This window comes from Ceratotherium simum, chromosome 33 (genome assembly GCF_057802395.1).
Source record: "Ceratotherium simum simum isolate JZ-2026a chromosome 33, ASM5780239v1, whole genome shotgun sequence".
Taxonomy (NCBI): Eukaryota; Metazoa; Chordata; class Mammalia; order Perissodactyla; family Rhinocerotidae; genus Ceratotherium; species Ceratotherium simum.
In genome coordinates, this window is record NC_141932.1 from 1,762,044 (window position 1) to 1,786,820 (window position 24,777).

General features: G+C 48.6%; 1 protein-coding gene and 1 pseudogene across 1 annotated transcript; one reads left to right on the forward strand and one right to left on the reverse strand.

The window, feature by feature from the left end:
* Window positions 1-374: 374 nt before the first annotated feature.
* LOC101402908 (uncharacterized) lies at window positions 375-23,317 on the reverse strand. Its single transcript, XM_087420981.1, has 3 exons — window positions 23,060-23,317; window positions 4,913-5,036; window positions 375-3,629 (listed from the first exon to the last, which is right to left on the reverse strand). Exons 1-3 carry the CDS (start codon window positions 23,105-23,107, stop codon window positions 1,636-1,638), a joined length of 2,166 nt encoding a protein of 721 aa, XP_087277107.1. The 5' UTR covers window positions 23,108-23,317; the 3' UTR covers window positions 375-1,635.
* Window positions 15,539-16,052, forward strand: LOC101403704 (cyclin-dependent kinase 2-associated protein 1 pseudogene; annotated as a pseudogene).
* Window positions 23,318-24,777: the final 1,460 nt, after the last annotated feature.

Sequence of the window (24,777 nt, forward strand, 5' to 3'; positions counted from 1 at the left end):
GCATGTGTGGGGTACATAGGAAATCTCTACCTTCCTCTTAATTTTGCTATGAACCTAAAACTGCACTAAAGTCTTTAAATAAAAAAATTTACAATGTAAATATGAAACAAAACAGAACATTGGACCAAGGGATGGTGAGCCTAGGTTTTACTTCCAATCCTGCTAGTAACTAGCTTTGCAAGTCATTTCCCCTTCCCGGGCCCTAACCAACTTCTCTGTAAGAGAAGAACAAGGGGCCTAGTGACATCTAAGGCTTTTTCCTGTTCCAACTTTCTATGGTTAATACTGTTTCTATTTTAAACCCACCAAGCATCCTGAGAACCTCTGAAGGATTTTGTATATCAGATCAAATAAAATGGCCACACACACAAAGAAAAGAGTAATATCTATTAAGATGAAAAGGATAAAAAGATGAGTGACAAGTTTTCCATATTTGTTTTAAACTGTTTAATTCAGACATAACTGACAAACTGCTCATATTTAAAATACACATTTTAATGTTTAGAGGTTTAGACTATTAATACTAAAAGTTTCCTCCCGCGCTTTTAAATTTATCCTTCTCACAATATGAAACGACTCATAACAGGACATACTCTACCCTTTGCAATGACTACTTTCAAGTATATAAAAAGTGAAGACTGATAGTCATTACTGTCGGTATTTATTAACTTACGGTCATTCTTGTTTCATCTACCCTCAGGCACTTAGTGGTTGATCTTATTTATAATCCCAGACATCGTGTGATTTCACACATAATCCCTTCAGAATGTTACTAAAATGTAAAGACTCATATTTAACTCCAATAGCTTTGTCACATAAAATCAAACTTATGATCAATTGTTCTAAGTGCTGAATTCTGTCAGGTGTAGTTGTTATTTGATGCAGGTTGATTGCAATCTGGATGCAAAATTTATCCTTAGGCAATTAAGTGTGTTTTACAAGTCTTTTAATCTATAGGTACCACTTCCCACTTTTTAATTCTTATTCTTCACTTGAAGTTGCTAAGCCATTTGTCCATTAGAATTTGCCACAATCTAGATTTGGCTTGTTGATCATTTCACTGTTTAACACGCTCATCCTTCCGAAAATCAATGACTAACCATGGCTGCTAATCCTCCAAGGACATTTCATTTTCTTCCTCCTGGGGAATCACACTTTATCAGCCATTCCTGAAACTCATGAGAAATCTTGCATAGTGTATGTTTGGATAAAAGAGGTTTACATTCAGGTAAATGTCTCTCACACAGAGTCCCCTCCAGTGTTACTACATGAAGTGAAGAAAGAAAACATTCCCGGCACATTTAAGGCTTTTCTTCAGCTTGAACTCTCTGGTGACTAATGGGGTCAGATTTGTGGGTAAAGCAATTCCCACACTGAATGCACTCATACAGCCTTTCTCCAGTGTGAACTCTCTGGAGTTGAACACGGCTAGCACTTTAGCAAAAAGATTTCCCATATTCCCCACACTCATGAGGTCTTGTGTCAGTACAAACTCTCCCATATCTAAAAAGGTCATAATTGCAGGTAAAAGATTTTCCACATTCACTGCACTCACACAGCCTCTCTCCATTGTGAACTCACTGACGTCTAAAGAAGTTAGATTTCTGGCTAAAAGATTTGCCACATTCACTATACTCATAAGGCCTTTCTTCCAGTGTGAAATCTCTGGTGTTCAGCGAGGTCAGATTTGTAAGTAAAGGGCTTCCAACATTCACTGCACTCATAACACCTTTCACCAGTATGACCTCTCAGATGTTGATTCAGGGTAGAGCTTTGTCTAAAGGACTTCCCACATTCCCCACACTCATAAGGCTTTTCTCCAGAATGAACTCTCTGGTGTTGAATAAGGCCAGAGCGATGCCTATATGATTTCCCACATTCACTGCACTCATAAGGTCTTGTGCCAGTATGAACTCTCTGGTGTTCAATGATGTAAGATTTCTGGGTAAAAGATTTCCCACATTCAATGCACTCATAAGGTCTCTCTCCAGTGTGAACTCTCTGGTGTCGGAAAAGGCTAGAGCTTTGTTTAAAGGACTTCCCACACACCCCACACTCATAAGGCTTTTCTCCAGAATGAACTTTCTGGTGTTGAATAAGGCCAGAGCGTCCTCTAAACGATTTCCTGCATTCACTGCACTCATAGGGCTTTTCCCCAGAATGAACTCTCCCGTGTTGAACAAGGCCAGACCATTGTCTAAAGGATTTTCCACATTCATGGCATTCATAAGGACTTGTGCCAGTATGAATTCTCTGGTGTTGAATGAGGTCAGATTTGCGGGTAAAGGATTTCCCACAATTACTACATTCATAAGGCCTCTCTCCAGTGTGAACTCTCCGGTGTCTAAGGAGGTTAGATTTTTGGCTAAAAGATTTGCCACATTCACTACACTCATAAGGTCTTTTTCCAGTATGAACTCTCTGATGTTGAATGAGGTACGATTTGTAGCTAAAAGGTTTCCCACATTCACTGCACTCATAAGGACTTCTGCCAGTATGAATTCTCTGGTGTTGAGTAAGGCCATGTTTGCGGGTAAAGGATTTCCCACATTCACTGCACTCATAAAGTCTTTCTCTAGTGTGAATTCTCCGGTGTTGGGAAAGGCCAGAGTTTTGTCTGAAGGACTTCCCACATTCACTGCACTCATAACCTCTTTCTCTACTGTGAATTCTCTGATGTCTAAGGAGGTTAGATTTTTGGCTAAAAGATTTGCCACATTCACTACACTCATAGGGTCTTTCTCTAGTGTGAACTCTCCAGTGTTCAATGAGGTGAGATTTGTAGCTAAAGGATTTCCCACATTCACCACACTCATAACGCTTTCCTCCAGCATGCTGTCTCTGGTGGTGAATCAGTTTGGATTTGTGGATAAAGACTTTTCCACATTCACTGCATTCATAAGTCCTTTCTCTAGTGTGAATTCTCCGGTGTTTAATCAGGCCAGAGATTTCGCTAAACAATTTCCCACATACACTACACTCATATGGCCTTTGTCCATTGTGAATTTGCTGGTGCTGAACAAATCTGTAGTTGCAGCTGAAAGCTTTCCCACATTTGTTACACTCACAAAGCTCTTCTCCAGAGCAGACATTCTCATGTTGAACAAGTGTGTCATTGTGGCTGGAAGCTTTCTCATATTTACCCCACTTCCAATGACTTTTTCCACTGGGAAAGGCCTGCCCACTCTTATTGCCATTGTGTGGCTCCTCACTGTTGGGAGTGTCCTGGTGTTGGAGAGGGCTTGAGGTGGCCAGGAAGTCCACCCTAACCTCCCTACAGGTGAAAGGCTCTCCTAACACATAAAAGTTAGAGCTTGTCACAAACGACGCCCTGGTCACATCTCTTTTCCAGGGCTTCTCTCTACTGCCATGCTTCTGATGCTGGTGAAGATTTGTACTGAAACAGAGGCATCTCACCCATGTGCCACTCAAGTATGATTTCTGCAAAGGGTATATTGTTTGGTGCTCAGCTTGGTGCAAAATATCTTTCAAGACTAGGATACACATCTCACAGGAGTGGGTCTTCTTGGTGGATGGATCTGCCTTAGAAGCCCTGACCAGTGACTTTCCTTCTACAGGTACACTCTGCTCAGAAGGGGCGTCCACATCTTCTGTTCCATGCCAACAACCTGAAAGCAGAGAAATGTTGAGAAAATGCAAGTTAACTTTGGTAGGTGGGGGAAGCCCCATTACAAAGGTATGTCAGACACAATAAGTTGGGTCCAAGAGATTGTTCTGAAAACAAGGGACTTGGGGGCAGGTTGAGGAAGTGTTGCTTAGCAGTACTGGGTCTCTGAAGACCACAGAATAGGGGAGATCTCACCAGACAAAAGACACAAAGATCAGGTACACCACATGGAGGAGAGGCAGAGTCTCCAAATCACTCCTCTGCCAAAAGCCATCAGGAGGACTTGGTCTGCTGGTGACATGCACATGCTGTGGAAGGTTAGCTGTGTCCTTCACAATAAAATTCAATTAGTGTAGATGGTGTTCAAGGACTATTTAAGGATATGTCCAACCCTCATGACCCATGTGCAGGTCAGTGTTGGCAAATATTGCAGAGGAGCAGGTGATCCACGGAGGCCACAAAGGTGAAGGTATCCAGGAACCAGAAGTCACAGAGGAAACGACAAGTGAGCAAAGTGTCAAGTACGGGGAAGAAGAGGTAGAAATGACCGTGGCCAGTGGCACTTGCATCAAAACACTATTGGACACATGGTAGGCTCCTGGTATGATCTTACCACAGCCCTGATGTCATGTCCTCCCCCAGTTGCCCCTCACCAGGGCCAGGCTTCCTCTGTGACCATCTGGTAATATCCACCCTGTGAAACCACCAGGGTTCTCCCTGCACCCTCCATTGTGGAACTAGTCAGAAAACAAATAACGCAAGTCTTAATGAAACTCAACATATGTGAGTGGCCAGCACTGGCTCAAAGCCATTTTCCATACAATAGGATGCAGGAAAAAGAATATTACATAAAAACAACTGAAGGAGGGTCTTACAAGAATAGCCCACGGTTCATGGCAGTAATGACCATGACCTGGCACAGGTAGTCACAAAGAACTCTTAGCTAGAGGAATGGGACAAACTGGAGGCAATGGATCTAGATATAGTCACCCTGCCAGGGAGAGGGCAAGCAAGATGGAATCTATTAGGTTGACTGCAACACTCCTGACTCCCAGACTCTTCCCTGCACTATTTGAGACAACAGGTGTTGGGGGCTGCTTGGGGAATTCACTGCTCGGGGCATGACACACAGCTCAGCCCTGGCACCCACAGCAGATATGACAAAAAAGTGGAAAAAATTAGCAGAGCTCATGGTCCAGCTGTGGGAAAGACAGAGCTAACTCTGGCAAAGAAAGGAAAGGCAGGACATCACCCAGGACACTAGGAGGGATGTAAAGGTCTTACCCAGGGATGCTACAAGATCAAAGTTCTCCAGCATCACATCACAGAACAGGAATCTCTGAGCCTCATCGAGGAGGCTCCACTCCTCCTGGGAGAAGTCAACGGCCACATCCTCAAAGTTCATACCCTGTCATAAGGGGGACAGTTCATTCCATGATCAGCTTCTCTCCTAGGATTCCTAGTTCACCATATCCCCCACCCTCCATATCCATCCTCTGCTCACTGTACTCCCCACCTCAGAGGAGATACCAGGCCTCAGTGCCATTGGAGCCACTCTCTCCTTATATTCTCATTGATACTGTGTCCTCCCACAGCAACAACAGGCAGATGGGCAGCTTGATGATATCTGAGCTCTGGGCCTGGCATGTAGGCCACATTGCCTCTTGTCAATGTGGTAGGTGTCACAAACATAGGCTAGGGAGAGAAGCTGACCATAGGGAAGGTATGAATGATCTGACACTAGTCTTGTCAGGCACTACCTCTGAGGCCTCCCTGATTGTCCCTCCAAAGACACAAAGAACACAACATCACCCTTCACCCTATGACTCCAATTCCAAGGACTTGGGCATATCAGCTCACACTACGTCTTTACATGCACATCCTTCTTTGAACTACAAATCTCATAGCTGCATTCCCACAGGCACAACTTCACAGGTCACACACCCCTGTCATATTGGGGACAGTTTGTTTCATGATCACCTTATTTCCTAGGATTCTAACATCACCACCTCCCTAATCTATCCCCTGCCCACCCTCCTCCATTCCCCACATCAGTGAAGATTTCCAAGCCCAGGTGGCACTGACGCCCACTGTCTCATCATGATCCTATTGATCATTGTGTCAGCCCTCAACAACAGGTAGGCAGGGAGGCAGACAGATGGCATTTAAACTCTAGACCTGGCCTGTAAGGCCCCAACACTCCCTCTTTTCAGGCAAGTCCCCTGAGGGTCCACAGATTGTTCATTTCTCCCAGACTCACCAAACTTGGGCTCACTCTTCATTCTCATGCCAATACCGGGACCCTGGCACCATAAGCTCACACTCCCTCTCCATGTGCACCTCATTCTTTCTATCACACCTCTCTCTCACAACTGCACTCCCACAGCCACAGCCACCTCCTGCCCTTCACCACTGTCATCTCCTTGACCTCTCCACTCATTATTTAGCATATGTGGTCCAGAGAATGCTTGGTAAATTCAAACAGGATCAAGTACTACCCCAGATATTGATGGTCTCCACTGAGAGAGGCAGCCTTGAGTCCTCCTATGAAGGCCTCTCTCTCTGACTGTTCCTTGCTTCAACCTCACCTACCAAGAACCATATCAGATCTCAGATACCAAGGGCCCTTTTCCAGTTGGTTGTCCCCTTACCAGTTACGGCTTTCCACCCTCCACCCAATCCTCATTCAAGGCCCAGCTCCAGTGGCCCTCTACCAAGGATCACAAAAAGATCCTGGTGAGTATGCAGAGCAGTGAATAAGCACCAGCCCCAGCCTCAGTGTCATCTTATTTGAATTCCTCCTATACCTCCGCATCCATCTCACGTCCTCATTCCTAGAAGGTGTTGCCTACGTGCCAAACCATACTCTCTCCCCAACCCTCTCCATGACCACTCTCTTCTTAACCTGTGTTGTGACAGCCACCTCCAAAAACCAGGGGCCCAAGTTTACCTACCCTCTTCTTCCTGGCCTACTATTACTATTATCATCCTGACCAGGATCCCCCATATTAAAGTGACCTACAGCTCCACTGTGGTCCACACACTCTCCACTACCTTTTGGAGAAGTCTCCATCATGAATTCCTCCTCAGAGTTCAAGACGCCCACAAACCATTCTCTGAAACATCTTGTACCCTTAACAGGCCATAAACAGAACTTCTGATATTCCCAATAAAGATTACTTACAATGGACTTCCCCACTTCAGTTGATGCAGCTTCCATCCTTCCAGCTACTAAAACCAAACCTTCAGGTTATCCCTGACTCCTCTCTTTCTCTCAACCTCAAAATTAGAGAACCCCGGCAGCCATACCCGAGATACCGATCCAGAATCCAACCACATCACCCACACCCCCACCACCACCCTGTTCCAACTACCATCACACTCACCCAGACTATGGCAGTAACCTCCCTCCCTGATCTTCCTACCGCCCACCTGGCACCAATACTGTTCATGCTACAGCCACAGGGAGCCTGATGAGACCAGGGTCAGATCACCTGACTTCACTGCTCCATATCTCCCATTGCTCCCATCACTTCCAGAAGAGACACCCAACTTTTCACAAAGGTGTTCCAGAGCTCACTCCTACTCTACTGCTCCCAGTTCCCATGAGAAAGTAGGATACCTGTAGGTCCCTGAACCAGTTCAGCCTCCCCTCCAAGCCTTTGCACCTTCTAGTACCTATGCTGGGGACGACCTTCCACACCTCATTTCACGGACTGTCAAAAATAGGAACCACTCCAAAGAACCCTGGAGCCAGAACTTACCACCCTAGGTTTGGTGCCTGTTCAGGGTCCTCAGGCCCAAGTGATGGAAGAGTGGCAGAACAGTTCCAGAACACCGTTATCCCAGAGACCATTAGGGGTGAGGTGGGTGAGAACTAGGGTGGACCTGCAACAAGGGGCACACACCAGTATCCCTACACCATTCTGCAGTTCCAGGAAATCTGGGGAAAGAGGAAGGTCGCCTGAGAGTCTGGCAACCACGGCCAGGATCCCACAGGCTCAGGCTGCTAAGTACCGCTGCCCAGCCCAGGAGCCAGGTGACCTCGAGAGAACTGCATTCCCTCTGGCCTCAGTCCTCAGTGCACTCTTCCAGTCATGCAATCCTCTACAGGACTCAACCTTCGTGTGCCTAACTATTAGCATCTCTTCTCCCATCTGTGCTTCCCCTGAGCAACTTCTGGAAAACCGTCAGAACCCTATCTCAGGCAGTGGCCCTCTTTTGTTCACAGCCCTCCGTGGCTCCCAGCGCCCTGAGAATGAAGGTAAAACTCCTCAGGCACAACTTCGCCTCATATTCTCTGCCGCCTGTAGACACAAAACAGAGCCCGGGCTTCCCCAACCCTCCGGGCTCAGTCGCCCTCCACGCCTCTCCCCCGCCGGTCCCTCCGCCTGGGACCCTCTCCCACAACCGTCACCCCGGCTCTCAGAAACAGGCCCCACAAGCGCCTCCCCGTCCCGGACACCGGGGCCTGGGCTGCAGGCCCGTGAGCGGCGCCCGCACTCGGGGCTCTAGGGCTGGGCTGGGCTGAGGGCGGGGAGGGCGCGGAGCACGAGCACTGACCTGAGCCGGCTCCCTCCGCGCGGCCGCCGCCATCGGATTCTGGGGGCGGAGCTGCCAATCCCGGCCTGGTGCGTGGTCACCCGGGCTGCGCCGCTGTTAAGCCTCAGACCAGCCTCTGTGCAGCGGGCACAACGTCCTTAGCGCCTTCTCGGTAGCGACTCAGCCCTTCGGAGCCCCAGACCGGGCGAACGGACTCCAAGGAAGCCAAAATGACCGCCACGAAGACGCCATCAGCAGTCCCGCCCAGACCCAACACGCACGCACGGAAATTCCCCTATCGTGGATTCTCATTGGCTCAACTCCGCCACTTTTGGGCGCATAGCCCTTTGGGTAATGTAGTTTCCTCAGGTTCTCAGGCGATTACTTCAGTCTTTGACCTGTGCCAAAGTTTGGCCACACCGCAGGTGTGCAGGTGGAGCTAGAAAATGGCAACTCGAACCTTCAGGGGAAAGAAACGCGCTTACTCCTTTTTTTTTTTCGGTGACGAAGATTAGCCCTGAGCTAACATCTGTGCCAATCTCCCTCTATCTTGTATGTAGGATACCTCCACAGCATGGCTGATGAGTGGAGTAGGTCCGTGCCCAGGATACGAACCCTCAAACCCAGGCCACGGGACAGAACTTGAACCACTCGCCACGGGGCTGGCCCCCGCCCCCTCTCGCCCGCTTGCTCCTTCTTAAAGGAGCGGCTTCCAGATTTCAGGTACTGTTGCCTGCTACTGATCACCCCAGTGTATAGAGACGTTATTTCAGACTCCCGGAAGCTCAGAATGCTCCCAGAGGCTAAAAATATTATTTCAATTATTCCTAAAGGCTACAAATCCAAATGGACACATTTCTCTTTCAATACAAAATGCATCTACTCTTAGCTGGAGTGTGATAAACATTTTCTTGCTATTCAAATGCATGTCGTCAGAAGCATTAGTGGATTTAACTCTGTATGTTCAGTCAGAGCCATGACTTGGAAGATAAGGAGGGACGTTTAGGCCGCCCTGAAGTAGGAGGACAAGGAGATATCTCTGCCTCTGGTTCCCACAGAGAACATCTCTCCTGCCTGTATACTCAGTGATTGTGTCCAAATCATACAGCAACACTCCTTATCTATTTAATATTTCTTACTCAATATCCGAAGATATATTCAATTCCTTTATGAGTCTGACATCTATCTCAAACTGAGGGCAACTTATTAAATTCTGTTTTGATATGAGATAGTGGCTACAGTGTTCTCAGGCAGAGCACGTGTGCAAAGTGAGCATTGGAACACCATCATCTCATCTTCTTGCTGGGAAGGGATTGTCACTATTCCAGTGATTGCCAGAACTGTTGTGCATGAGGAATTGATGATATCTCAGAAAAGAAATTGTGAAATGCAAATTACAAAGAGCTATTAATAATGATTATGTAGTTATTCAAAGAGACTGGTAGCAATAGCTCCTGGGACACATCAGTGGAGGGTGAAAAACGTGAAGACCTCAGATGATTTTTATCAGGAGATACTGAAGTCTGAGAAGAGGTCGAGTTAAACTGAGGCCAATCTTGTATTGTGATTCTTTTTCATCAGTTTCATCCTAGTGGATCTGCAGTGATTTCTCATGGCAGTTTAAATTAAAACTCATAATGACTCATGTTAAACAACTTTTCTAGGCCTGATGACCACTGATATACATTCTTTAATAAAGATTCTGCTCAGGGGCCGGCCCCATGGCATAGCAGTTAAGTGCGCGCGCTCCGCTGCTGGCGGCCCGGGGTTCGGATCCCAGGCGCGCACCAACGCACCGCCGCTTGTCAAGCCACGCTGTGGCGGCGTCCCATATAAAGCCGAGGAAGATGGGCACGGATGTTAGCCCAGGGCCAGTCTTCCTCAGCAAAAAGAGGAGGATTGACATGGATTTTAGCTCAGGGCTGATGTTCCTCACCAAAAAAAAAAAAAAAAAAATTATGGGTAAACAAAACAAAGTGAATAAATAATTTAAAAAGAAAAGATTCTGTTCATATATGTTGCCTATTTGATTTTTTTGTCCTTTTCATATTGATTTCTATGATTTCTTTTATATGCAAGTCCTTTAGTCAAATATTCACATATTTTTTGTACCATTTAGTGTGCAATTTTTAGTCAACGTTTTTGAGGTAATGTGTGTGTGTATATATATTATATATGTGTATATATATAATTATTCCAGTGTTTTTAGAGTTCTCCTTACTTATAACTAAGCAATACTTCTATACTTCAATGTTTTAGTTAATAATTCTGTTATTACACTTTCTCTATTCAAATTACTACAGAGTTTCTTTCTCCTGATTAGACTCTAACTGATCAGGAATTGTTTCTGGCAGTAGTCCTAGTAGATCAACCCATAAGAATGGGATCTGGGGATCGGTTTAGCCATGTCCTGGGGTTTGAATGAAGTACTGAACAACTAACCAATGGGAAATGGGATGCTACTGACCCATGGTATGCAGTGCATCATAATTCATCTATGACCTGGGGTTGATTATGATGAAGGGGCAACTGCAGCACATGCCTTGAGACCAAGTGGACACTGCAATGAGTATTGAGGCAGTGATGGTGACTACAAGGAGTGAGATCTGGGAAGGATTCTTTTGAGTTCACGTTTTTGCTTACAAAGAGAAAATGGTAAGTTCAAGATCATTATCTCTCAGCTCAAGTCCCACCATGAGAAACAAAATTTCCACAATACCCCTCAAAGAAGCTCTGAATTCTGTAGCTGCCGGGCTCATGTAGCTGAAAACCAAAACATTCAACCCACGGCTTGCTGAATTACAGCGACAGTTGAATACCCACTCGCACAAGGTTTCTCACGTGAAAGATAGGGCATTGATTGATAAAGAGGGATTCTGAATCTTGGAATGGGGGACATCTGGTTGGTGCAGAAGAAACGGTCATCTAGAACCCTTAAGCTACTCTGAGTCTCTCTTACAAGGTGTCTGAGGAGACTAGCCTGCCTCTGCTAATATTACCTGGGGCAGAAGCCTGTAAAAGAATGCCATTTCTCCACAGGACTTACCACCACAACCTGTAAGTAGTATCAACTCGCAGCATCATCCAGGGAAAGAGGAGGCAATCATGGACACACCAGAAGGATTGTCATACTTTGCTAGGATATATTATGGGAAACTGGGGAGCAAGTGTGGGTATGGGTTCTCAGGCTGTTTAACCAAGGATGGTGGAATATAGGAGAGACTGGAATAAATTCATCAATATGGTGCAGTTACTAGAGATTCTGGCTTTACTGTGCTAACTTGTGCAGCTGGAGGTGACTCTAACAGCCTACTTGTTCAGTTGACAGGCCTTGGATTCAATGGTGGCCTCTCAGTGAATGAGGCTGAGATGCCACAGTTAGTACAAGATGATGTACAAAATAGAACTGAAAGGCTTAGGGCTAAGAATTTTGGCTGGATTTATCATGTGTGAGAGGTACCTCTACATCTGTATTAATCATGTTATTTTATTTTATTTTTTGTGAGGAAGATCAGCTCTGAGCTAACATCCATGCCAATCCTCCTCTTTTTGCTGAGGAAGACTGGCCCTGGGCTAACATCTGTGCCCATCTTCCTCCACTTTATATGGGACACCGCCACAGCATGGCTTGACAAGCAGTGCCTCAGTGTGCGCCCAGGATCCGAATCCAGGCCACCAGCAGTGGAGCACGTGCACTTAACCGCTACGCCACCAGGCCAGCCCCCATGTTACTTTTATTTTCTGTATATTTTATAATGTTACCGTCTACAGAGCCCTACAGACCTGGAAGAGACTGCACCTCTAGGGCTAGCTAATTCCTCAGTCTAGTAAACAGCTTGTCCAAGAGCAAGCCTTTCATACGCAAACCAATCCAAAGCCAAACTCCCAACCACTTCCTTAATCTAACTCACACACCAAGCCAGTATTTCCCCTGCCCTAAATCAACCCAGGGCCAGGTACCAGACTATTAGGGACCACCCCTATGCCACAAGCCCAACAGAATTTTTTAGACTAGCCAATCCTAAATGGTTTACTCTGCCCTGCCTTGCCTTTCTCAAGGAAACCCCAACAAAGGCTTGTGCCCATGTTCTCTCCTCACTCCTTTCTGCCTTCTGACCAACACTGTTGCTTCCCCATATGGCCATGTGTGGCACGGGGTGCCCCTGCACTTGGAAACTAAATAATATAAACTTCTTACAGAGGCATTAACCTCTCCACATTGCCATTCAGTCCCCTCTATAAATTAAAACCCCTTGGGTATAACTGAGACAACTGACCTAGAGAGCAGGGTGACCGACAGTGCTCAACAGAGAAGCATGCCTCTTGATTGCTCTTGGCTTCCTAACTGGATTCATTAAACAGCCTACAATGCCTGGGAAGGCACAGCTGGCTGCTGGCTCACTTGTGCTCTGGCTGCCATTTCTTTCTGCTGTGTCTGTGTGTGCTGCCATGGTATTCCAACATAAATTGTGAGAGGACCTTGAAGGCATCTGCCTTCCTGGCTACCTCCATTTAGTCTTAAGGGCTGTATCTTCTGGGATGTACAATTGGATCCACTGGGTACCATTTGATTCCCTATGCTGACACACCCAGAGGGAGTGACTAAGATAATTGGTAATCATACAAGGTAGAGGCTGAGGAGTGAGGAGACCTCTCCCTCAGTGGGTTGCCCTCCTCACAGAAGCCACGGTACCCAAAAAGCTTCACTGTGGCTTCTGTCTTGATGTGAGTGCAGCCATGTTTGGCCATCCCATTAACCTACAGCCACCAGCACACAAAGAAATATAAAGCTGTTTTCTGTGTGGTGGGAACTGGCCTTTCTCCCACAGAGCTGGTTGCAATTTGTAAAAATTTCAAGGTCCTTTGGGCATTGCGGCCTGGGGCAGACTGGCCATCTGTGCTGGGCTGGGATGATAACCAGGGAAAACGATGCATGTACACAACTTCCAGGCTGGGACGATAGCCAGGAGGCTCAGTGCACGTATGCCACTGATAACCATTTGTGCATGGGAACATTGAATGCTTGCTCTGTAAACTCTGTAACTGCTTATATCAACTGCTGGAAACCAAGGCCTGGTGAGAATCTCACCTGTGGAGGGGACGCCCCGTCCAGGACCTCTGATGATCGGATTCCCGCCCAGCCGTGTCAATTGAAATGCCTCTCCCTGGCAGTGGGGTGTGGATGTTGTGACTAACCGATCTGAGGTGTTCTCTTTTTGGTCAACCTGGTGTTTCTCTTTCCAGTTGATTTGTGTCATTTCCCTTTATTCGATGTGGATGTTTTCCCTTTCCATTCGATCTGATGTTTTTCCCTCTTATTATATGACCTATTTGAATCTGCTGCTACCTCAGCCAAAGTGGCTGTTTTCCCTTTCCAGTTGAGCTGGTGTTTTTCCCTCTTATTATTTGACCTATTCGGATCTGTTTGCAGACTATCACCTTTACTATCCTCTATATAATAAAATATATCTTCAGTCCATTTGTTTGGAGTGGAAAGTTTCTTTTACATCTCCAATCGAATCCCCCAAACCCCTCATAACAGCTTCTAAGGCAAATCTCTTTGTTGTTGCTTACCCTGCTGTGTCACAGTTCATCCCCAGTAGGGTATAAGGGATCACACATCCTGGAAGGTCGGTGGCTCAATGCTTAATGAAAAAGGAAGAGGAGAAGGAGCATTTTGTTAGCACTCCTTCTAAGACACCTGAGGAGGTTCTCAATTTCTGTGAAATTACAAATCTCCAGGCCAATGTGCTTGGGCACTCCAAAGTGCTACTGCTTGTCAACATGCTAGGAGTCTCCTCCTCAAGACTACATGGTCACAAAATCAAGATACCGCCCACACAGCTCTCCTGGATACAGACACCAGCCTCTCCGAGGGTGATGGAGACACCACAGAAAGAGAGGCTGCTGCTCACATCAGAGGCCCCTCAGGACACCAGGAGTTTGGCAGGTAAACATTCAAAGAAGGAAAAAAAGAGGAAAAAAACAATTAGGAATGGACAAGAAATAACAGACCAAAAAAACCGAGAAATTTTCCCTGCCTAGAGTCACAACCCTTTCTAAAAGATTCATTTAAGAAAAAGGGGAAAGGGGGCCCGCCCGGTGGTGTAGCAGTTAAGTTTGCGCACTCCGCTTCAGCAGCCCAGGGTTCGGGGGTTTGGATTGCAGGCGGGGACCCACGCACCTCTTCTCAAGGCATGCTGGGGCGGCATCCCATATAAAGTAGAGGAAGATGGGCATGGATATTAGCCCAGGGCCAATTTTCCTCAGCAAAAAGTGGAGGATTGGCAATGGATGTTAGCTCAGGGCTAATCTTCCTCACAAAAAAAAACACAGGGGAGAGGACTGATGACAAGTCCCAGAGAGAGGCTGCTGCCTAGAGGCCCTGGGCCCCTCCCTCCCCCTTGTCCTCTTATCAGCCAGAGACAGAAGCTACAGACCACAGCGTCAGGGCTAAAAGTCTAAACCAGGAAAAAAGGAAAAACAGGAGAAAAAGAAAAAAACCTAAATATAGGAAAAGAAAATAAAAGGCACCTAAATAGATTTATATATATATATACACACACACATATACAAACATTTATATAAACAAAAATACATATATGTGCTCATATACAGTATTTTAATACAGGTAGATACAGATTGATAAGATTGAAAATAGAAAACTAAATTAAAACAAAAGTCCATAATTTGACCAATTGGGAATCAACAATTTATATAATAGAACTTATACACTAAAAATTTAAATAACAAGTTATATATATGTGTAACAAATATATAACAAAATTTATAAACTAAAAAAATTATATAGGGCTGGCCCGGTGGCATAGTGCTTGGGTTTGCACACTCCGCTCTGGCACCCCGAGTTCGTGGGTTTGGATCGTAGGCACGGACCTACACACCGTTCATCAAGCCATGCTGTGGGAGTGTCCCGTATACAAAACAGAAGATTGGCACAGATGTTAGCTCAAGGACAATGTTCCTCAAGCAAAAAAGAGGAAGATTGGCAACAGATGTGAGCTCAGGGCCAATCTCCTTACCAAAAAAAAAATCGTTACAACAAAAAATTAAGCACCGATTGGCTTTTGTGCCTCTACAACATCAGTTGTAAATTAACTTCAGCATTTGCAAAACCAAAAAGGTAACCAGGGCCCCTGTGGCTCCGCTCCAAGTTTGCGGCCACCGCTGCGCCCGCCCGCCCGCCGGCTGCGTGGGTGATGCACTGCGGCGGGTGTCAGGGGGAGGGACGGCCACATTTGCCGGTGCGGCCCGCGCCGTCAACAGCAGCAAGTGCGCGGCGGGCGCACGGACGCCGGGGCCGCCTCTCCGCCGCCCCGCGGGCCTGCCCCGCTGAGCCCCGGCGCGCCCCGCCGCTTGGGGGGATGTCTTACAAACCGAGCTTGACCGCGCACATGCCCGCCGCCTCCCTCAACGCCGCTGGGAGCGTCCAGCCGCCCTGCACTAGCATGGCAACGTCCTCACAGTACCGCCGGCTGCTGAGGGACTACGGGCCACCACCTCTAGGCTACGCCCAGGGAACGGGGAACATCCAGGTGCCCCAAAGCAAATATGCGAGCTGCTGGCCATTATCGAAGAGTTGGGGAAAGAGATCAGACCCACCTACGCGGGGAGCAAGAGCGCGATGGAGAAACTAAAACGCGGCATCATCCACGCGAGAGGACTGGTTCAGGAGTGCTTGGCCGAAAGAAACAGAACAGAATGCCAGATCCTAGCTGTCTTGTTCGAGGGGAAGGTTTTCCATCTTCTCCCAAGACGAGAAGTTACAGTTGATCTCCCCTGTTCAGATGAAACTCTTGTTTTCAAAATGGTAACAGTTTGGTTTCTCCTCCCTGTGCCCGACCCGGGGTTCACCAGGCTCTGAACCTACAGTCTCTAAGATTGAGAAAAGATTTTGCAGCTGACTAGGATTTACATTTTAAATAGTTAGGAACCACCCAGGGTCTTTGTTTGTTTTGTTTTTTTAAAGCATTCGTTCAAAAGATTGCACGTAAGTTACCTATCTTACAGCAAACTGTGGTTTGCCTCCAAGATACCAGTGTCTCGCTTTCATCTTCTCTTTTGAATACATTTATGTTACCCAGATTGTTCTTTGTTCCTTTTCACAAGCTAATACAACTCTAAGGGATTTGTTTTTAGTGCATACTGACAGCACGCTTTTCTTAGCAGCCGCATGGTCCCCGTTTGCCATACAGTGTAGATTCTACTTAAGGTAACTTCTTTTTTGCTTAAGCATTTGCATGACTACTAGTGCTTTGAAGTCAATTTAAAAAATGCACAGGTTATACATAAAGAAGAAAGAGCATCTACCCAACCTAACAAGGACCCTGAACATTTCCCTACTAAGACTGTAGATTTCAGTTCTGCCTTTCCTGTAAGTGGATCCAAATATCTGGAATAGAATGACTAGAACTGTTTGCATCTTTGTATGTATTTATTACTTGATGTAATAAAACTTATTTTCATTAACAAAAAAAAGGGTAATGAAACATAAAACAGGAAAAATAGGTATGTCTCCCTTTAACAAAGCCTTGCCTAAACTTCCTATAGCCATAGTACCCAATGCCCTGAAATATCCCACATTGGACATAGATCCTTTCACACAATGAGGGAGAAATGAAGTTGGCAATTACAAATTGACTGGATAAAATGGGACCCCATGAATCCTCTTCAAGGACTTATGATAGGACACCTAACGTATGTAAGGAGTGATGATCCCCATTGCTTCTCTATTTGGGAGCCCAATTTTGCCTGTTCTTAAACCTAAAAAAATAAAGGGCACATCTGGGTGGATTCCTGCACCCTCAATGCTGTGATCCTAGCAGGAAGGCCCAAACCCAATACCCACTTCTATTAAAATTACTGACTCTACTCCAGCAATAACCAGTGTGTATTTCATTCTTAAAGATGTGGCTAATATGTTCTGTTCAGTGCCAATTTGAGCCGCCTCTCAAACTGCCATTTGCCTTCCCCTCTGGAGAGACACAATACACCATTTCCAGACTCCACATGGGGGACCTCAACAGCTCTGCTGTCACGCATCATCTTTGCAGCCAGGATCTTAACTGCATCCACCTCCGCCAGCAGTACTGATCACATCAGCGACAACCCCCAGGAGATGCATTTCACACACTCAATACGAACATACAAGCCTAACATCTTTTAGTCCTTTTTGGGTTCTGGTGGCAACACAGTTATCATTTCTAAATGTACTTAATCTCATTGATTTTGCTACTTACAAATCAGCTTGCCTCAAATGGGGGTCCCTTCAACAAAAGGCTCTAAAATCTGACAAAATTAAATCCACAGGCACTTCCATTCGTGCCCTCAGAGACTCATTCCCTGTAGAGGCACTGACAACCCCTTCTCATACCTCCTGGAGTCTCTGGACCACATAGAGTGGACATGAGTCGCCCAAGGGCTTCCAATGCAAGAAACCGCCCCTCTCCACCTTATACTGTGCACCATTAAAACAACAAATGACTGGCTACCTACTGGGCTCTCCTGGAAGGGAAGAGAGGCTCTCCCAGACCCTGAGCCTGTGACCCTCCACACCCAGCTGCCGGTTATGCTTTGGGTCATGGAAAGAGCACATCACAGGCTCGGCACAGCTACCAAGGCTACCTTAAGAGAGGATGGAGGTAAACCTGGGCCCTGGCATGTATCCCACCCGCAGGAGAGGTGGCTTCCAGTGTAACCAGTCCCCTGCCAGATGCTGTGGTGCTGAAGGACGTCACCTCTCCCTTAGATCCCTGGGGGGCCGGGGGAGCCCCTTTGGATAGAGGGAGTGAACAGTAATGGGAGTGTGTAGATGTGTGAAAGGCACTGCCAGCCATCATAGGTGATGGAGCTCAGTGGAATGTTGCTGCTCTCCATCCCTTAGGATGTCCCTGAGAAAGGACAGAAATGAAAAACAACACACTTGGCAAAATTTCAGGCAGTCATCTTAGCACTGAATACCCTGGCCAACAAGTGGCCCATCTTCACATTTATCATCAACTACTGGGCCATTACATAAAAACTGTCCCCTTCAGGGTAAAAAACTCTGGTTATCTCCTGCCTCACAGACACCCCAAAACATAAATCAAAGTCCTTGCTATTGCAAGGCCTTGCCGGGACACTCCTTATACCCTTAGGAGTTACACACGGGACTGATACTAACCAAAGCATACATTCATCACAGGCGTCATGTGAGACCGACACTGTCCCTGAAAAAGGTAGTCCTTCAGGGCAAGTCACCAGCACAATGCAGATAGAGTCCCCGGGGTCAAAACTGGGTCAGGTCCATGCCTTAACTACTCAGAGGAGGGAATGGGGACGCCCTGAAAGTTCAGACTACTCATGATTCCCTCAAGCGAATGGAAGAGCACACAGGGCTAATTCCCTGGGCACGTTGGACACTGCATGGACCTGCCAGATGGCAGAGGTGAAATGGCTTTTGTCACAGAAATTGGCAGTGATATAAATCTGGGAAGGGTCCTGAGGAGGTCAGAAAGTACAGCACAGCTCCTTAACTTCCCACATACCTGGAAGTTTGGGGGACTCTCTCTACTGTGGATGTTCGGATGTATGAGGTTCAACTGAGGTAGAAGCCTCCCTCACAAAGGTTCTCCCCCAGTGTCCTTACTCTGAACAAGGAAACAGCACATTAACTGCACAACTGGGGCCTTCCTCCAGGATGAACTCTTTGATACTGAATGTGGTCACAATTGCAGCTAAAGGATTTCCCACGTTCCCCACACTCACACAGCCTTTCTCCAGTGTGAACTCGCTGGCGTTTTATGAGACTGGAGTTGCAGGTAAAGAACTTCCACATTCAGTGCACTCAGATGGCCTTTCTCCAGTGTGAATTCGCTGATTCTAAACACAACTGTATTTGCAAGAGAAGGCTTCTCCACGGCAGACACTCTGATGTGGAGACTGTGTTTGTGGCTGGCAGCTTTCCCACATTCACCCCACGTCCCACTGTGAAAGGCCTCCTCAGCTCAAGGCTGCTGTGTGGTTCCCACCTATGGGAGTGGCCTGGTGCTGGAGAAGGCCCGAGGTGGCCAGGACGTCCTCCCCAACTTCCCCAGAGGTCAAACACTTCCCTGACATGTGGATTCTGTAGCTCTTCACAAGCTCGGCCCTGTCCACATCCCTCTTCAAGGGGTGCTGTGCCCTGCAATGCTTCTGGTGCTGGTGAGAGCTAGTACATGTCCCACCCGAATGCAGATTCCACCCAGGGTATGTTGCTTGGTGCTCAGGAAGTTGCAGAACATCTTTCAATACCAGCACAGGAATCTCACCCAGCTGAATATTATGGGTCAATGGAAGCGCCTTGAAAGTCCTGCCTTTCGACTCTCCTTCTACAGAAGCACTGCTCAGAAGCTGTCTCCTCATGCTCCGTTCCAGGCCAACAACCCAAAAATAGAAAAGCTGAGGAAACGCACGCTGATATTGGTAGGAGGGGGAGGCCCCGTCACAAAGGTGTGTCAGATACAATAGCCAATGAGTCCATGGGATTGTTCTGAGGACAAGGGAGCTGGGGGCAGGCTGAGGAAGGGGCTGCTTGGCAGTACTGGGCCCCTGAAGATCACAGAACAGGGGACACCTCACCAGACAAAGGACGCAAGGATGGGGTACAGCACAAGGAGGAGAGGCAGTCTCCAGCTCATTCTTCTGCCAACAGCCTTCAGCAGGACCTTGTCTGCTGCTGACATGTGGGTGCTGTGCAGAAAGGTGGCTGTGTCCAGGCCCAGGAAATTCAACTGGATCCAAGTAGTTGCCATTCAAGGACTATTTAAGGGTATGTACACACTTCACGACACATTCTGTGTGGCTCAATGCTGGAGAACATTGCAGAGGGAGCAGTGGAGAGGAACAGGTGACTCAAGGAGGCCACAGAGTTAACTGGGAGTCAGAAGTCACAGATGAAATGACAGGTCAGCAAATTACCCAGTGTGAGAAGAAAAGCAGAAATTATTTGTGGCCAGTGACATTCACACCAAAACACTGGTGGACACATGGCAGGTGCCTGGTATGATCTGAACACAGCCCTGCTGTCACATCCTCCCCTAGCTGCCACTCACCATGGCCAGGCTTCCTGAGACCATCTTGCCATGTCCACCCTCTGAGACAACCAGGACTCTCCCAGCAGCCCCAGCAGTACAACTTTATGGGACCTGCATGAGGCAACTCCTAAAAAAGACAGGATACGGGAGTGCCAGCACCGGCCCAGAGCAACTCATCACGCAGGAAAATTAATATTACCAAAACCTCAAAGGAAGGTTTGGAAGAACAGCCCATAGTCCACGTAACTACAGCAGTGACCATGATGACGCTTGCAATTCCTGGCACGGGCAGGCGTGAGGAAATGTCAGCTAGAGGCAGGAAGTAGAATCTGGGGCAGACAGATGCCATGGACCTGGACAGAGTCATCCAGGCAGGGAGAGGGCAAGCAAGGTGAGACCCATTATTCTGACTCTCAGACCCTTCCATACGCATGGTGAAGCAGCAGGTACCAGGGCTGCTCAGGGAAGGCATTGCTCCGGGCAGTGCACGGCTCAGCGCTGGCATCCACAGCACACATGCTAAGAAAGTGGGGAAGTTAGCAGAGCCCACGGCCCAGCTCTGGAAAGGACAGAGCCGCCTCTGGGGGAAAAGAGGACAGACAGAGAGCAGCTTAGGACACTGGCAGGGATATGAGGCCCTTACACAGGGATGCTGTAAGTGCCAAGTTCCCCCACATCACATCACAGCACAGCAGCCTCTGAGCCTCATTAGGAGCCCCATTTACCCTGGAGAAGTCAACAGCCACGTTCTCAAAGGTCGCCGCCTGGCCATGATGGGGACAGATCATTGTATGATCAGCCCTTTACTAAGACTCCACGTTCCTCCCTCCACACATCCATCCCCTGCTCACTCTCCTCCTACACGTCTACACAGCAGACACCAGGCCCTGGTGCCAGTGGGCCCTGCTCTCTCCTCATGGTCCCACTGATCACTGTGTCAGCCCGCAGCAACAACGGGCAGGTGGGCAGATACGTGACATGTAAGCTCGAGGCCTGGCGAGCAGGGCCACCCCCCTGGTCAGGCAATTCCCCTGGGTTGCTCCAGATTGTGTTTACAACACACAACCAAATGCGGGCTTAACCACCACCCTGATGTCCTCAATGCCAGGGCCCTGGGGCCATCAGTTCTCACTGCCTCTCCACATGCACATCACTCTCTCGACCACACCTCCCTCACACAGCTGCCCCAACAAAGCCACTTCCACCTCCTCACCTCACACCAAGGCTCCTCTCTGGGCTCCCCACAAGTTACTCAACAGAAGACATTTGAGAATCTTTAGCAAATCCAGTTACCCCAGACATCAGATGCTCCCGACCACAAAAGGCAGCTCTGATTCCTGCTATGAGGGTCCCCTGCCTGCCTCGCTTTGTTGCTTCAACCTCAGCCACCCAGAACCGCCATGGCTGCCTTCCACTTGTCTGCACTCGATGTCCCCTCACCAGTCACAGCCTTCCTCTCTCCTCCTAACCCTCATTCAAAGCCCAGTCTCAACAGCCCTCCACCTCAGGCCCAGTGACTCTTCCCCATGACCAAATGCACCCCTGAGCTAATCCGCCAGCCTGAATGAAACACCCCAGACACACCAAGGTCCCGACAAAGTCCTGGAGATTGCGCAGAGCAGTGAATAAGCAGTAATTCCTGCCTCACTGTCATCTGGCCTCAACTACTCCCATGCCTCCACATCCAATCACGTGCACTCATCCCTCAGAAGCCCTGACCACCTGCCATATCACCCTCTCTCCCACACGGTTCCCATGGCCACTTCTCTTAACCTGTGTTGTGACACCACCCACCCAGAAGCCCAAGCAAGAGATCCACTTCTCAGCCCCTACACTCCCCTCCCTGGGCTGCTATTAGCAGCACCATCATGACCAGGTTTCCTCTCTATAAATGTGACCCAAGGCTCTACCCTGGTCCACACACTGTCCCCCACCTTTTGGAGAGGTCTCCATCCTGAACCTCTCTCCAGAGTTCCAGACCTGTCTGTCCAACTGCCCACTTCAGCCTCCACTAATTGTTCCCTGAAACACCTCATACTCTTAACATGGCCAAAATCAAAACTCCTGATATTCCCAGTGAAAATTACTCCTATTACCAACTTCCCCATTTCAGCTGACGGCCCTTCTATCCTTCAGCTTCTAAACCCAAAAACCTTGCAGTCATCCCTGACTACCTTTCTCTCTCTCATCCTCAAAATCAGAAAACCCAAGCTGACTTGCTAAAAAAAACAGATCCAGCCTCCAACCATTTCCAGCACCTCAATGGCCACCACATGGTCCACACCATCAACACTCACCTGGACTCCTGCAGCAGCCTCCTCCCTGGTCTCCTATCTCCTCCCTCACATGCACACTCCTCTTGCTCTCCAGCTGCCGCCACAGCCGGAGGAGAGCTGGGTCTGATCACCTCCCTCCTCTGCTCTGAATCTCCCATTGCTTCATCATCTCCAAAATAGACACCCCACCTCTCAGGGAGCCATTCCAGACCTGACTCCTGCCCCCTTACTCTCAGTTCCCTTGAGAATGAAGAGACCTGTGCTTCCCTCAGTACTCCCAGCTTAGCGTCGCCTCCAACCTTTGCACATGCTGGTACAGAGGCTTGTGCAGCCTTCCACACCTCATTCTATTGATGGCCCACAACAGGAACCCTTCCATGTAAACTGTGGCCTGGACTGACCACCCTGGGCTTGGAGTCTGTTCTGGGTCCCCATGCCTAAGGGCTGGAAAATGGCCGGGGGAACGTTCCAGGACACCACAATCCCAGAAATCACATGGGTGAGGTCACAATTTAGAAGGTTCGGGGACACCCTCTACTCACCTGCGTAGGGTCCATAAGAGCTTCTGTACTCATGTGAAGCTGTGGCATGAGGGAGTTCTTGAGAGACTGGCAACCATGGCCGGCTCCATCCTGTAGCCACTGCCCAGTCCTGGCGCCAGGAGATCTTGGAATGACTGTATTATCACCGAGCCTCAGTCTTCAGTGCTCACTGTTACCAGCTGTGTGGCCTCGTCAAGGACTCAACCTCCCTGTGCCTGACTATACTCTTCAACCCCCTTCCAGTCTGTTCTTCCTCTGAGCAACCTTTAGGAAACATTTAACACCCTAACTCAGATTGTGTCCCTCCTCTCTTCAAAACCCTCCATAACTCCAGGGGTCCTCAGAATGACGACACATCTCCTCAGCCTCCAGTCCAGGCGACACTCCTCCTCACACTCTGTTCACTCCACACAGAACACGGACCCCAGGTCCCCGACTCCTCCCGCTCAGTCGCCCCTCCACGCCTCTCCCCCGCGGGCCCTCCCCTGGGACCCTCTCCCACACCCGTCACCCCGGCTCTCAGAAACAGGCCCCACGAGCGCCTCCCCGTCCCGGACACCGGGGCCTGGGCTGCAGGCCCGTGAGCGGCGCCCGCACTCGGGGCTCTAGGGCTGGGCTGGGCTGAGGGCGGGGAGGGCGCGGAGCACGAGCACTGACCTGAGCCGGCTCCCTCCGCGCGGCCGCCGCCATCGGACTCTGGGGGCGGAGCGGGGCCGGGAGCGGCGGGAGAGGAGGGGACCCGGGCACGGCGGTCCCTGTCCCGGCCCTGGCGCGGGTCCCCCGGGCGGCGTCGCCGAGCCTCACACCCGCCCTGTGCAGCGGGGACGGCGCCTCCTCTAGCGCGTTCTCGTCCCGTCTTCTCAGTCCCTGATGCCGGCCCTGATAGCTGTTTCCGTAAGTTGAACCCAGCATATATGGGGTTAAAAATCAAAAAGCCCTCATTCCCCCTTCTCTGCTTCTCTAAGATCCGTTCACACGTAGATATTGGTTGTTTCAGGCTTTGTATCCCTGAATTCCACAAGGCAAATGGAGGTAATGAATTGTTAGAAGCCCAAGAAATTGGGCCCTGGGGAGAGGAAGGAAACTGCAGCCAATTAACGATTACAAAGTTTACTAGGTTTTAGATAGGGCCACATTGCGCCGGCCACATCCTGTCCTTTGGACAGGTCCCCAAGATTATCCTGACAGGTGGCCTGGTGCTGCTCAGGTGCTACAGGTGAGTTGTCAACCTCTGGAGTGAGAAGTGAGGACTCAGCCTCTAGAAGAGGAAACTAGGATTCAGTGACTGGTGGCACCTGTCTGCACCTGACCTCTGATGGGACAGTGATGGTCTCTGTTTCCGTGGTGAGGGGGACCTAGGGAGCCTGGCCCAAGGGTATAAATCACTGCCACCCAGGGAGACCTCCTCCCCAGAGGACTAAGCAGCAGGACTTCCTGTTGCCTTCACAGCCCTGGGCTCTGAGCTCTGTTGCCTCCACCCTCTGCTCTCTGGGTTCCACTTCCATGTGTTGGTTTGGAAAGTGCCCTGAAAGGCGGATGGGAGGATGCGACCGCACATGCTGTGCCTTTCTTCTGCTGGCACTCTCTTTTAATTTTCATTTGAGCTGTTACAGATAACAATAACCAAGAGATTACATATTGTGCTTTTTTCTTATTAGTTTCCATTTCCTCATGCATCCAGTCAACCAAGTCCCCGGGAGCTGGATCCATCTCTAAAT

Bases quoted from the DNA above. Each gene is read 5' to 3' on its own strand.
- LOC101402908 (XM_087420981.1), bottom strand. From the start codon at position 23,107: ATGCCACAGCTTCACATGAGTACAGAAGCTCTTATGGACCCTACGCAG. The intron at 5,037-23,059 runs GTGAGTAGAGGG...CCCTTATGACAG, and splicing joins CTCTTATGGACCCTACGCAG to GGTATGAACTTTGAGGATGT. The intron at 3,630-4,912 runs GTAAGACCTTTA...CTCTGCTTTCAG, and splicing joins TGATCTTGTAGCATCCCTGG to GTTGTTGGCATGGAACAGAA.